At 45.7% G+C, this 12,142-nt stretch overlaps 1 protein-coding gene across 4 annotated transcripts in view; it reads left to right on the forward strand.

Annotated features, from left to right (window-relative positions):
- The window catches only part of LOC147629933 (Acyl-CoA N-acyltransferases (NAT) superfamily protein), a 38,304-nt gene extending 26,422 nt beyond the window's left edge, over window positions 1-11,882 (forward strand). The window contains exons 2-8 of one of the 4 annotated variants that reach the window (XR_015267770.1): window positions 2,141-2,243; window positions 2,382-2,461; window positions 9,023-9,367; window positions 9,623-9,699; window positions 9,794-10,327; window positions 10,425-11,314; window positions 11,399-11,882. Coding sequence is in view for 3 of the 4 variants with exons in the window: in XM_086811465.1 (XP_086667591.1) it covers window positions 2,141-2,243; window positions 2,382-2,461; window positions 9,023-9,367; window positions 9,623-9,699; window positions 9,794-9,836; window positions 11,246-11,314; window positions 11,396-11,428 (750 nt within the window). In the remaining variant the exon portion in view is untranslated. Of the gene's footprint in view, window positions 1-2,140; window positions 2,244-2,381; window positions 2,462-9,022; window positions 9,368-9,622; window positions 9,700-9,793; window positions 10,328-10,424; window positions 11,315-11,395 lie in introns of those variants that run through there. The other 3 variants (XM_086811465.1, XM_086811466.1, XM_086811467.1) reach the window with 3 other exon arrangements.
- Window positions 11,883-12,142: the final 260 nt, after the last annotated feature.

Genomic DNA, 12,142 nt, shown 5'->3' on the forward strand with positions numbered 1-12,142 from the left:
TCAGGAGGCACTCACAGAGGAGTGGTTCACGCCTCTCGAGCCAGTGGCCCCACGGTGGATGGGAGCCTTTACACAGTTCGAGATCTTGATTGCTGTCAGAGCTTGCACTGAGGATGGCAGATGCCTCTACTATGAGATTCAGGATGAGGGCAGACTCCAGAGAGTGGAGGTGGAGTCGCCTTTGGTTGCAGAGTGCACCTTTCAGAGGATTCGGGTAGTGGCTGCCGCTTCTCGGAAGTGGCATATTGACCCCGACCCTGCTGATGTGCTCCCGGATTGGCGCATATGGGCATATGCAGCGCGCCCCTTGGCCCGGCTACAGTGGGACCCCGGGGAGTACGAGTGGCATGATCCTTATGCATCCCTTGAGGCCACCGAGATCACCTTTTTCCAGTATACTGTTCGGCTGGGGCGGCATATTTTGATGGCGAGGAGGACGGTTTCTCCAGCGGCAGCGGGGCATTGGCGACTACAGGGACTCTCACAGGAGTTCCTGGAGGATTTCTGGGCTTGGTTATGGGCTAGTCGACAGGCACGCAGGATCTCGACTTTTCAGTAGCTGGTCGCCCACAGGGGCCGAGCAATTGGCACTTGGCTTGTTTACAGCGGTCTTCCGGCGGCCTGCATCCGATGCGGCCACCCTATGGAGACACAGAGACATTGCCTTTGGGATTGCCCTCAGGCACAGCAGATTTGGCTGCGGATGCTGCGTATTCTGGCCCCCCTCTCTCCAGAGGGTATGTTTACGTGGGGTGCCGCTGCTTGGTCGACTTCGTCAGGGCCTGCTATGGGCTATGAGATGGAGCAGGGCAGTCAGGCCATTAGATTTATTAGGGGCCAGCCTCGCCTGGTTCCGGCACCGGATTTCTCGTCCGCCAGCTGGACACAGGAGAGGGATTTACGATGGGAGCTCCTCAGCAGCCTCACCATCTGGTTCACCTGGAGGGCCCGGTGCTTTACGGCCTTTGAGGGGAGATTGGAGCCACCAGCAGAGACTGTACGGGGGATCTGGCAGGAGTTGATCCACACCCTGCGAGGACAGTACGACCGCATCCGAGGAGACTCGGATGAGGCGATCTTACGGCGCCAGGCCTTTCACACCACTTGGCGCTGTGGCCCTTTCTACACCTTACACACGGGATCCCCCCGTTGGCACTACAGGCCACCTGTTTGGCTCTCCCCCCCCCCTATTGTATGATTTAGCCGCTCAGTTCTTTGTAGTGATGCTTGTATTTTGCAGCACCTAGGGAGAGTCTCCCGGGTTGCCATGCTGTATTCGCTGCTCTGCCTCTCTTAGGAGCAGGAGAGATCTTTTGTAGCCCTACGGGCGTTTTTATATAACTAATGAAAGGATCTTTTCTCGGGAAAAAAAAAACAAAAAAACAGAGGCCCTGACATAGTGTACAGACAGGAGATGACTGCTAACAAGCTTCGGCAGCCTCCCCCCCCCCCCCCCCCGCCCTCTGTTTTTTCTAATAACAGAATGCAGTCCTGTAGTGTTTCTTACATTTGTTTGATTAGGTTTCAAATACTTGTGAACTTGTTGTAAGAGCCTTCATGACAGAGCCAGCTTGGTACATTGTCATTTTAAATGCTTTGCTAGTATCCACCATACTTTGAGATGCTGGTATGCTTTAGTTGTGAAGTGAAACAGAAGCAGTTGTGTACCATGTACATAAAACTTAGTTGTGAGTGGGCTTTGATTTGACTTATCAATCCTATTCTATTTGAGTCAGGAACCTACCAAGTTATGTCCAGCTGGTTCATACTAATTCTTTCTATCCAAAGCAGTGCAATTGCCCAACCGGGTAGCGCATGTGAACGCGTGCCTTGGTCTTCTCTTTAGCGCTAGGCTTCATCATGGCTGGGTCTTCCCTTCACCTCCACAGAGAGAGGTGATTGAAACTCAGCATGGTGTCCTCTAAGGCAGACTTATCTTCATGCATGAATGTGCACCTACTCTTGAGCAGTGACAACTTGAGTGGGGAATGCCAGAACACGTAGTCTATGCTAATCCATGGAGTTGATGACTTGATGCTTTGTGAATAGACTCTCATGGAAAGATCACACTTTGATTTTTGTAAAGTTTGGGAACTAACCAAAACTTCCCTTTGGTAATTTACATATATATATGAGTCAGGAACTTGCCAAAAAGAAGGTTATTGATGAAGCTATAAGAGGGGCTTATATGAAGGAGGACCATCTTGTAGACTTTCCAGCTTTTGTTAAGTTCAATCGTAATGGTAAGGGATTAAAAAAACAAGTTATTTTTTGACATTGTGGTGGCGCCTGAAGTGACATGCACACCATGAATCATCATGTCCATGGAGTTTGGAATATATATTTTCCTTGCTTTGACTGGATTCGGAATACATGTGCAGGTGTTTCCGTTACCTTGGAGTCGAATATTGGGACATCCCTCTCCACTTCTCTGAAGCAATTCATTCAAGACCTTTTAAAGGCAAGTAAAAATCCTTCTCCAGACTTATTGCCATTTTTCTTAAAAAACAGTGATAACTGGTTTGTCTTTTGGGCATATGGAGCACTTTGGGTTTGTATCTTCAATGAGAAGTGATTATGAGTGGCTCATTGACCTGCTAGAGGCATTAGAACATAAGAACAGCTGAATGAAGAGTTTATCAGAATATTCTGACAGGCAGGAATTAGAGCTTCAAGAAGCCAAACTCATTTCCACCAAGATCCGGGGAGTTCATCCTGTCGAGTGCAATTGTGTCAACTGATTAATTTGCATGTTCTGTTTCAGTAGTAGCATGAAGTGCTTAATGGGTAAATTTGTGCCCATTGCAGCTGCCCTCAGTTAATACTAGGGCAGGTTCACCCTCTCTACATTAAAACACCCAATTTGGTGTGCCAAGAGTGGTGAAATTGGCTGTTGAAAGAAGGGGCTCCTTCTCTAATTCTAGGCTTCAATCCTGTGAACGTCCCTTGTCGATCTTCTCCGGATGGGCCCAAGCTCCACAGCAATGAGTCAATGCTCCTGCTGTACTTTGAAGGTGATTGAAAACAGAAAGGTCTATATACCTCAGGATACCACTAACCTCTCCATAAGATGCCTAACCCGCAATCGTTGGTTAACCTAACCTAAAGTTAGACCATTTAACCCTACTTAGGGATTAGGGACGTAACATATATCTTCCAAAGCTCTATGCAATGCATAGCTCTAGCTGCCGAGTACCCAGAGGATCTTCTTTTAATAATCGAGTCTACATTGATGCCGGACTTGCACCCAACCTCTACATTAAAACACCTGATTTGGTGTGCCAAGAGTGGTGAAATGGGTTATTGAACGAAGGTCTCCTTCTGTAATGCTAGGCTTCAATCCTTGAACATCCCTTGTCGATTTTCTTGACATGGGTCCGAGCTCCACTCCAATGAGTCAATGCTCCTACTGTACTATGAAGGTGATTGAAAACAGAAAGGTCTATGTACCCCTTTGCATCTCAGGATACTTACGACATATTGTGGTTTGATCAACCCAGTAGCAAAGTGTTCCATATCAAGGGCTGCTTTTGACACCTGTCCAAGGTGCTCAGAAGGTGCTGCAGTGATTCTGCCAAGATCTATAAGGTTGGGTGCAAGTCCAGCATCAACGGAGACTGGATTATGAAAAGAAAATTCTCTGGGTACTTGGCTGATGGAGCTATGCATTGCATAGAACTTTGGAAGATATATGTTATGTCCGTAATCGCTAAGCAGGGTTAAAAGGTCTAACTTTAGGTTAGGTTAAGTAGGAGATCTCCTCAGACTTGGACTTGAGGCCTGTGAGACTACTGTTTGCGTACACCGGAGGGGTGTGTTGTGGTGGTATGGGACGCTAGGGCTTTGCACTTGGAGCCATGTCTTGGATGCTACTAACCTCCATGCCCGGGGAGTGATCTTGATTTAGGCTCTATGGTTGGGCGGAGTCTAGTGAGCTTTGATACCAATGAAAGACCCCTGTCTAGCAGACACTTGTGATTAAGCAAAACATGGAAACACATAGACACAACAGAACGTCTGGGTGAAGGTGATGAGATTGTGCAAGTGTGGAGGAGATCCCTAACCTCGAGGACATGACTAGGTACAAGGAGGCGCTCTCGTACTAGAGCTTGGCGCACACCCTCACAGAGATTGTGGCTCAAGCCTCCCTGGTATGAGTACACAAACAAGTACAGGTACGCGAACAGGTACAAGTACACAAATAGGTACTGGTATGTGGTGTTAATAGCAGGTACTCAAACAGGTACACTTGGTGCCAATTCACAGCATGTACATCTGGTATTGTAGATGTAGGATGATATTTGCAGGTACAGTAGGGTTTTCAGTATAAGGGAGGGCATTGCACTATAAAAAGAGCCTCTTGGCACTTCATTTTTCCCACACCCCCTTCATGAAGAGTAATTAGGATTTCAGCATGTACTTGTAGGTACAATAGGTTTTTCAGTACGTACTTGCAGGTACAGTAGGTTTTTAGTATGTACTTGTAGGTACAGTAGTCGGGTACAACTGATACTGTAGGTACACAGTCAGCAAGGTGCAGTAGGCACCTACAATAGGTACACAGTTGGGTACAACAAGGTGCAGTAGGTACTGTAGGTACACAGTCAGGTGCAGCAGGTATAGGGCAGTAGGCGGGCTGTATGGCTGCAGTCTGGCAACAGGAGCAGGGTGGGCAGCTGTATGGCAGCCAAGGAAACACTTGTGGGAGTGTCGATTTGCAGATGCAGAGTCAGGGAGAGATGTGCCAAGTTCCAACTACCAAACATGTGAGAGTGAGAAAGAGCAATTGTGGGAGAGGTTCCCACCCCCCCCTCCCCCCCCCCTTTAATGAAGGTGGGCACCTCTATAAGGGGCCCCCTCATTAAAGAGTCCCACGAATGGTTTTAATGGGTTAAGAAGGTGCCCAAGGCTTGGATAGGCCATACTTTGGTCCTTGGTCCCCGGGGTCCTTGGGCCCCGGGCACTAGCCAATGGAGAGAAAGCTACCTGCTGCTGGTAAGCTTTCTGGGCGAAACCTTGTGAAGTTCAAGAACTATTTGCGTTGACGCAAAATGGGTTGATGAAGACTACTTCAATGAAGATTACCGATAGATAGCTTCTTGAGGTGTATTTGGAGGCTTTTTAGTTGAGGTCAACTGTTTAGAAGCCGGGGGGGGGATGCTCACCATTTGGCTGCCAAAGTGCTTGTCCCCTATTTCGTTCCAAGGTACGGGAGGCCAGGGAGCTCCGTGTTGCCCGTACTAAGGCCAGGACTCGCTTCACCTACGGGAGGCCGAGCCTCGTGTCACCCATAGTGTGGCCAGGACATGGAACCCATTGTTAGGTATCCCAGTTTAGGTTTTTCACTGAGTCAGTTCAGTGCGCCGGAGGACTTGCTGCATGTGCACGCATCTCTGCTTGCTTGAAACTGATTTCGCGTGACTTGTTTTCGTGTGATTGCCACTATGACGTGTCCAGTTCATGGGCAAGGACGCCCAACCGTGAACCGTGCGAATGCCCTGTATTCTAACATGGTTTGTGGCTTGTGAAGAGGTGGTAATTATTCATTTATACCTTTGTTTATTTCTCTAAGACTTTATAACCTTAGCAGTTCACATCCTTTTTAAGGTTGGGCACCAAACACAATCTGCTTAGGTTGAAGAACATCCTCTAGCTCATCAACCTCTGGCGGCTCTTCTGTGTTGACAGGCTTCTCTCACTCTGGCCCCACATACTTCTGCAATAGACTCACATGAGAGGCATTGTGAATCCTCCAATGCTAAGGCAATGCAAGCCGGAAAGCAACCTCATTGATCCGTTTGATCACCTTAAAAGGTCCGTAATACTTGGTAGAGAGCTCAGGGCATGCTCCCTCCTTTCTTGGCCTCCTATGGAGTCTTGCTTTTTCAAATTTCAGCAATACCCAATCATTCTCTTTGAGGTCCACCTCTCTTCTATGCTTGTCGGCAGCCCTCTTTTGCTTATCCTATGAATGAGCAATGGTTGTTCGCACTTCTGCAAAGGCAATGTCAAGATCTCTGATATACTCATCAACTGCAAAGATCTCATCCTTAGTGCGTAGGATGGGTGGCAATATCACCTTGATAAACAATCTCAAACGGGGCCTTTCCCGCGGAGGCATGCACTGTGTTGTTATATGCAAGTACTACTAGCGGTAGATACCTTTCCCAAGCTGTTTTCTGATCTGCAACATAGCATTTGAGGAGATCCAACACAGCTGAATTTGCAGCCTCACTTTGCCCACCCGTTTGGGGGTGAAAAGCCGATGAGAAGTCCAACTTAGTGCCCATATTGTCAAACAGAGCTCTCCAAAAGAGGCTTGTAGTCGTGGGATCTCTATCTCCCACAATGGACTTTGGCATACCATGGTGTTGAACACTTGTGCCACAAATATCTTGATCATATGCTCAGGCTTAATGGTCTCCTTGACGAGCAAGAAGTGTGCCTACTTGCTAAACCTGTCAACAATGGTCCAAAGAGCATCATTGCCTTGCAGAGTATGAGGCAAATCCATGATAAAGTCCATTGCAATACTTTCCCATGGATGTGAGGGAATAGGCAACGGCTGAAGCAAACTTGGAGCCTTTTGCATGTCAAACTTCTTGCATGTGATACATGCAGGTACATATGCCTCAATATCCTTGCACATACTTGACCAAAAGAAATAATGCTCAATCATTCGCGTAGTAGGTATGATTCCTCTATGTCCTACATATGGAGGAGCATGGCACTCATCAATGACCTTTTGCCTTAGGTTTGACACAACACATAGGTAGTTATCCTTCATGAGATACCCCTTTTTGATCACATAAGAGTCATGTGCATGTCCAGCCACTAAATCAGTCCATATGTGTCCAAAATCAGCATCTGTATGGTACAATTCACGCATGACAGACAAGTCCCCATGTGATTCAACTGACATTGTAGCCACATATGGCTTTCTGGACAATGCATTTGCCACCACATTCTTCTTTCTTGGAGCTAACATAATATGAAAATGAAACATAGACAAGAAGTTTGCCATCCTCATATGCTTCTCCGAAAGCTTTGTTTGCGTCAAGACGTACCCTAGGCTTTGATGATCTGTCTTGACCATAATCAGTCCGAAGAACGTGTTTCCAAATAGTCAAGGCATGAATTACAGCCAATAACTCCTTCTCATAGATGCCCAAAGAAAGTTCTGTGTCATGCAAACGACTGCTTTCATAAGCTATGACATGCTCCTCTTGATTTAGGACAACCCCAATGCAACTCTCGGATGCATCACACTCCACACAGAAAGGTTTCTGCAAGTCTGGGATGACTAAGATGGGCCCACTCATAATGGCCTCCTTAAGAAAAGCCTTTTTCTCATCAACCGTCCATTCGAAGATTGCCTTCTTCTTACTGAACTCATGCAATGGCTAAGCAGTCCCTACTTTTAGACCTCATTGGGAGACTCATGGGATCACCTTGACATTTAGAGAGATTTTTGGTGGAGGTTGTGGCACTCGTACAAGGAAACAAAGATTTATTTGGCTTTCTCTACATGGTGGCCTTGCCATCAACTAGTGGAGATTGGTCGTTGGTGCTAGCACAGCTTGTCTAAGATGTGCAGGAGCTTCAAAGCTAGTCTACCATTGCTTATGAGAGTGTAGGGAGGCACAGAGGATTTGGATTGCAATAGCACACCTTTTGGAAGGATGAGGAGGGATGCCTACATTTGTTGTGGTGCTATTGCTTGGTTGGTGCAGTCGAGCCCGCAACTCAGGTTTGAAGGGAACGATAGAGATATGGTCATGCGGGTTACCCAGGTAGTGGGTCGGCGGTGCCGTCTTCAAGACATGCCAGAGTCAGGCTACGTATCACCAGCATAGAGATTAGGCATTGCATGGGAGCTCATTGCTAGCATCAGAGCTTGGCACATTTGAAAAGCTAGATGCACCGAAGCCATGGAGGGCACTTTGGTTTATGATACACAACGCATTTGCAAGATCTGATGTGATATTGTCCACATGCTCATGCCCACGTGGGCCAGGATTCAGGGATCTTCGAGGGCTGCAAAGAGAAAATGTGGCCAGTTCATGAGAGAAGGCATCTTTTTCACTCTCTTATATGGGACCTTGCTGGCAAGGCACCAGATTGGTTGAGATTTCCCCCCTGCTTGATCTGAAATCTTCCTTCTTGTAAACTTTTTCATACTTAATAGAAGTCTCTTTTCCAGAGGAAAAAAAAGCCTTAAACTCATGAATGAAGAAGGTATAGAAATGTAGTCATGGAAACACTTCCAAAATGTGAAATAAAGAACCTAGGCCTGTCCAATACAGGGTTGTGCCCATTGAGCATGATGATGCCAATGCTCTCCCGTAGATCTTGGTGCTTCAAGGTGTAGTGTTTGCATCCACTCTGCATCCACCTGTTTTCCTTTGTTGTTGACTAGATGTGCTCTGTGTCGTCACATTGGCTAAGCTTCCCTTAGGTGGTCACAGTGTGGCTACCCATCAGCAAGGCAACAAATCTGATCTCTGCAGCAGCAGGAGCTGGTAGGGGTTGACCATGGCTATCTGGCAGTGAAGGGTGAGATGGCAGATTGAGGCTTCTTGGTGCAAGAAGCTGAACTCAAGTAGGGGTACACGCAGCCAAGGAAATGCCAAGATGGTGTTTTCCTCAGTCAGACAGGGAGTGGCTTCTTCTGCATATACTGCCCATATTTCTGCATTTTGGCTGTCAAATGTTTTGTATGAATCTGTCTCTCTTAAACTCAGCTATAGAGCAAATGTCTGTCGGCATAACAATTATTATGCACGTAACATTTTCTCTTGTTTTTATCACCGTGCCCTGGTGTGTTCAGGCTCCTTGTTGTGCATGGTGTTTGTTGTTGCTCTATCTGTACTTTTTTCCTGGTCTCATTTCTCTTGTTGAGCTGCCCATGTGTGTCAATCAGCATCCATGCTTGGATTTTTTCATGCTCATTTGGTAAATTTCAAGGTCTTTTATGTTCTATGCCTTTTTAGAAATTACAGCTTTTGACAATGCCCAGTAGATAAATATGGAGGGCCCATATGGCATAGAATGGCTGGAAGAGGAAAAAGTCAAACAGAGGGAGATGGTAGCAGCAGATGCTCGATACATCATTGCACGGCTGAATGAAACGGACCTACTGAAAGAAGAGAGAACTTCTGATGGTGATCTTCAGAGCAGAGGGAAAAGTCTCCAAGGCCTTTGGAAGGGCACTGGAGCGCCTGTAGTGGCCTTTGCACAGTATCGGTTTCTCGTGGAGGAGGACTTACCTGTTCTGTATGTATATGAAGTACAGCTAGAAAACAATGTTCAAGGAAAAGGCTTGGGGAAGTTTCTCATGCAGTTATTGGAACTTATTGCTCGTAAGGTGTGTGTTATATCATAGCTTGCAACCTAGATATGTCTTCTAAGGGTGCCAGGGGCTTACAGACATTATCCCCGCAGGATAAAATGGGAGATCTCACCTGCCTGCTGTCCCTCACGGGCAGGGGATTTCCCCCATCCAACCCTCACCCATTGAGCTGGGGGAGGTGTCTGCAAAGACTCTACCTTACAGGGGACACTGAAACTTGGACAGATGAGCTCAGTTAACAGGTCGTTTGATGTTCTGGTTGTATTGTAGAATAACATGAAAGCCGTGATGCTTACTGTTCAGAAAAGGAATGTAGCAGCTATGGATTTCTATAGAAGAAAGTTAAGGTACATCCTTCTCAAAACCCCCTTTTGATATTTTGCTTAAATGCAACCAATACTTATTGCCACACCACTAAATGACACTGTTTTCTTCTTGCAGTTATAAGATTTCAAGTGTCTCTCCTTCAAGAGTGGACCCTGTGGTAACCATTCTTAGACCCAAACATACACAGTTGTGAATACTTGACAAGCTATGCATGTGTGCATGTAAGATCAAAAGAATTCACTTCAACTTTCTGATATGTCTGCAAATGCATGTCACTTCATGTCTCTGAATACATGTTTCACTGGATGTCTATGAGTACACGTTAGTAGGAAATCTGTTTTGCATTTTGAAGAGCTAGACCAAGCGCCTTGCCTGATACTTTTGCCTAAGACTTGCATCTTTCCACCATAGCCCACCTGTCCAAGTTTTAGGATTACAACATAGCATGGGCATGATCCACTCCTAAACTCTAAAGGTTATTCCAAAAAGAACTTTTCAACCAAAGGAAGCATTCATGGACCTGGCTAAGGGCTTCACACATTCGGTCCTTGTGGGGAGGAGGATGGAGTTATAGTTGAAGAAATGATTGTGCTTCTGGCGATCATGAGGAGTTATAAGCTGCAGGCAACCAACCTATGATCAAAGGAGGTAGCGTGTTGTATAGGGGGTTCTTGGCCATGCAGGGACAAGATAGACTCTAGCTAGCCTTTCCTATGAACTCAAGACCTTTCTTTTCTTGGTGCAGGTCATGCAGCATGGGGCATCATCTTGGGGAGTCTCGGAAGGTCCATCTTTGCAGGAGAGCATTGAAGTCTGTGGCTAGAGCATAGTTTTTCGAAATGGCAAAGAGTTTGCAATACAGATTCGTTGCAAAATAGAAAAACTAATTGTCACAGCAAGGCTAGGTGCTAAAACAATCAGTGTGTATAAAAAAGCTTGCCTCATTATCCATCTCTTGCAAACACATAAATTTATCAATGTAAGTGTTGATGCAACTATTGTGCGGGGACAATCATCTCTCTCCCTTCATTCCGCAAGGGGGGCAACAATTGAAATTGCGCATCGAAGCTTGTCATGAGTATTCTTGGTGGGTCATTCAGCTTTGAGGCAGTTTTTGGCAGGTGACTTGGAGATTTGGAAAAAGCAAAGTGCTGCTGATTTTGGTTGTAGAAGGCCAGGCTGTGATAACCTAGATCTTAGTTGAGGGAGCAACCTTTTTGACTGTGTTAATTAATACGCAGTTTTCACAGGTAGGAGAGTTGGCCTGAGAGAGGACCTCAATTGATACCCATGTGAGCTTGCAAACAATATCTCACTTGTGTATGCAGCTTGCATACTCTTACCAAGTTCAAATATAAAGAGGCTTTGTCTCTTCATTGATGATGAGAGACTAAGAAGATATCGCCAATGTAGCTTCAATTTTGATTTGCAAGACTGCAATCTTTTGTGTCCATGGTGGTAGAGGGATAGGACTCGGGGGGCAGGAAACCAAGTTCAATCTACCCCCTGAATGCTTGGTCTAAATTTTTTCTCTCTCTCAAAAAAATTCCTCTGTTTTTAATGCAGGTTTGGGCTGATTGTACCTATGAAATTCTGTGCAAGACCTTTGATTCTCATGCCAAGCTCATATTGGAGGTAACCTAAAGGTTTGGTCTTAAAATCTGGATATTTTTATTCTACCGATAAATAAATTGTCTTTTCTGTGGGCATCTTTAGCAGGATAATAATGTTAGCCCCGAAGTGCTGTAGGCTTGGGCCAGCATACACCGAGTGTAACATCATATAACTGGTTGTGAATTGCTGTCTAACAAGCAAGAAGAGATGGGACAACACCATGTGGCCGCCTTGTGTTGGGTGTTGAAGGGTATTGCAATCCCATCTTCAAATTTGAGGCAGTGGCATTGACATCCTGGTGGATTTACAATATAGTGCAAGCAAAAACATGCAGCAGAAGTACTTACTTCATCATTTATGCTATACATCAAAATGCTACACTTGTATGCACACTGAAAGCCTGTGTGTAGCACACCATTGAAAGCCATGTGTAGCACTGTAAGTACATGAAAGAGAATCTAACTTTATTATATTATGAGGATTTTGCATGTTTGGCACCTATGCTTATGATGACACTCCCATCAAAGCAAGATGGATACAGGCTCCCTTGTCTTCCTTTTATAAATGGAGAATCCTGAACATGATCTCTAAATTTTTTTTTTGAATGGCATGCACATGCACATCCACTTTCAGGCGGTCACATATGACTGGACCATGCATGACAGCATTTTTAGATGTTTGGCCGTATCAAGTGACCTCCATCATGGTTTTGTAGTTTGAGTATATCTTGAACTATGCATGTGCTTGTAATCTTGAGTGACCAAGTTCTACTCTTGCTCAAATTGATATTTTTTGGGTGCATGCACATGTACACTCACTTTCAGGTGGGCGCACAGTATATATGACTGG

Source organism: Cibotium barometz, chromosome 17 (genome assembly GCF_041138505.1).
Source record: "Cibotium barometz isolate CiBa-2024 chromosome 17, ASM4113850v1, whole genome shotgun sequence".
Lineage (NCBI taxonomy): Eukaryota > Viridiplantae > Streptophyta > Polypodiopsida > Cyatheales > Cibotiaceae > Cibotium > Cibotium barometz.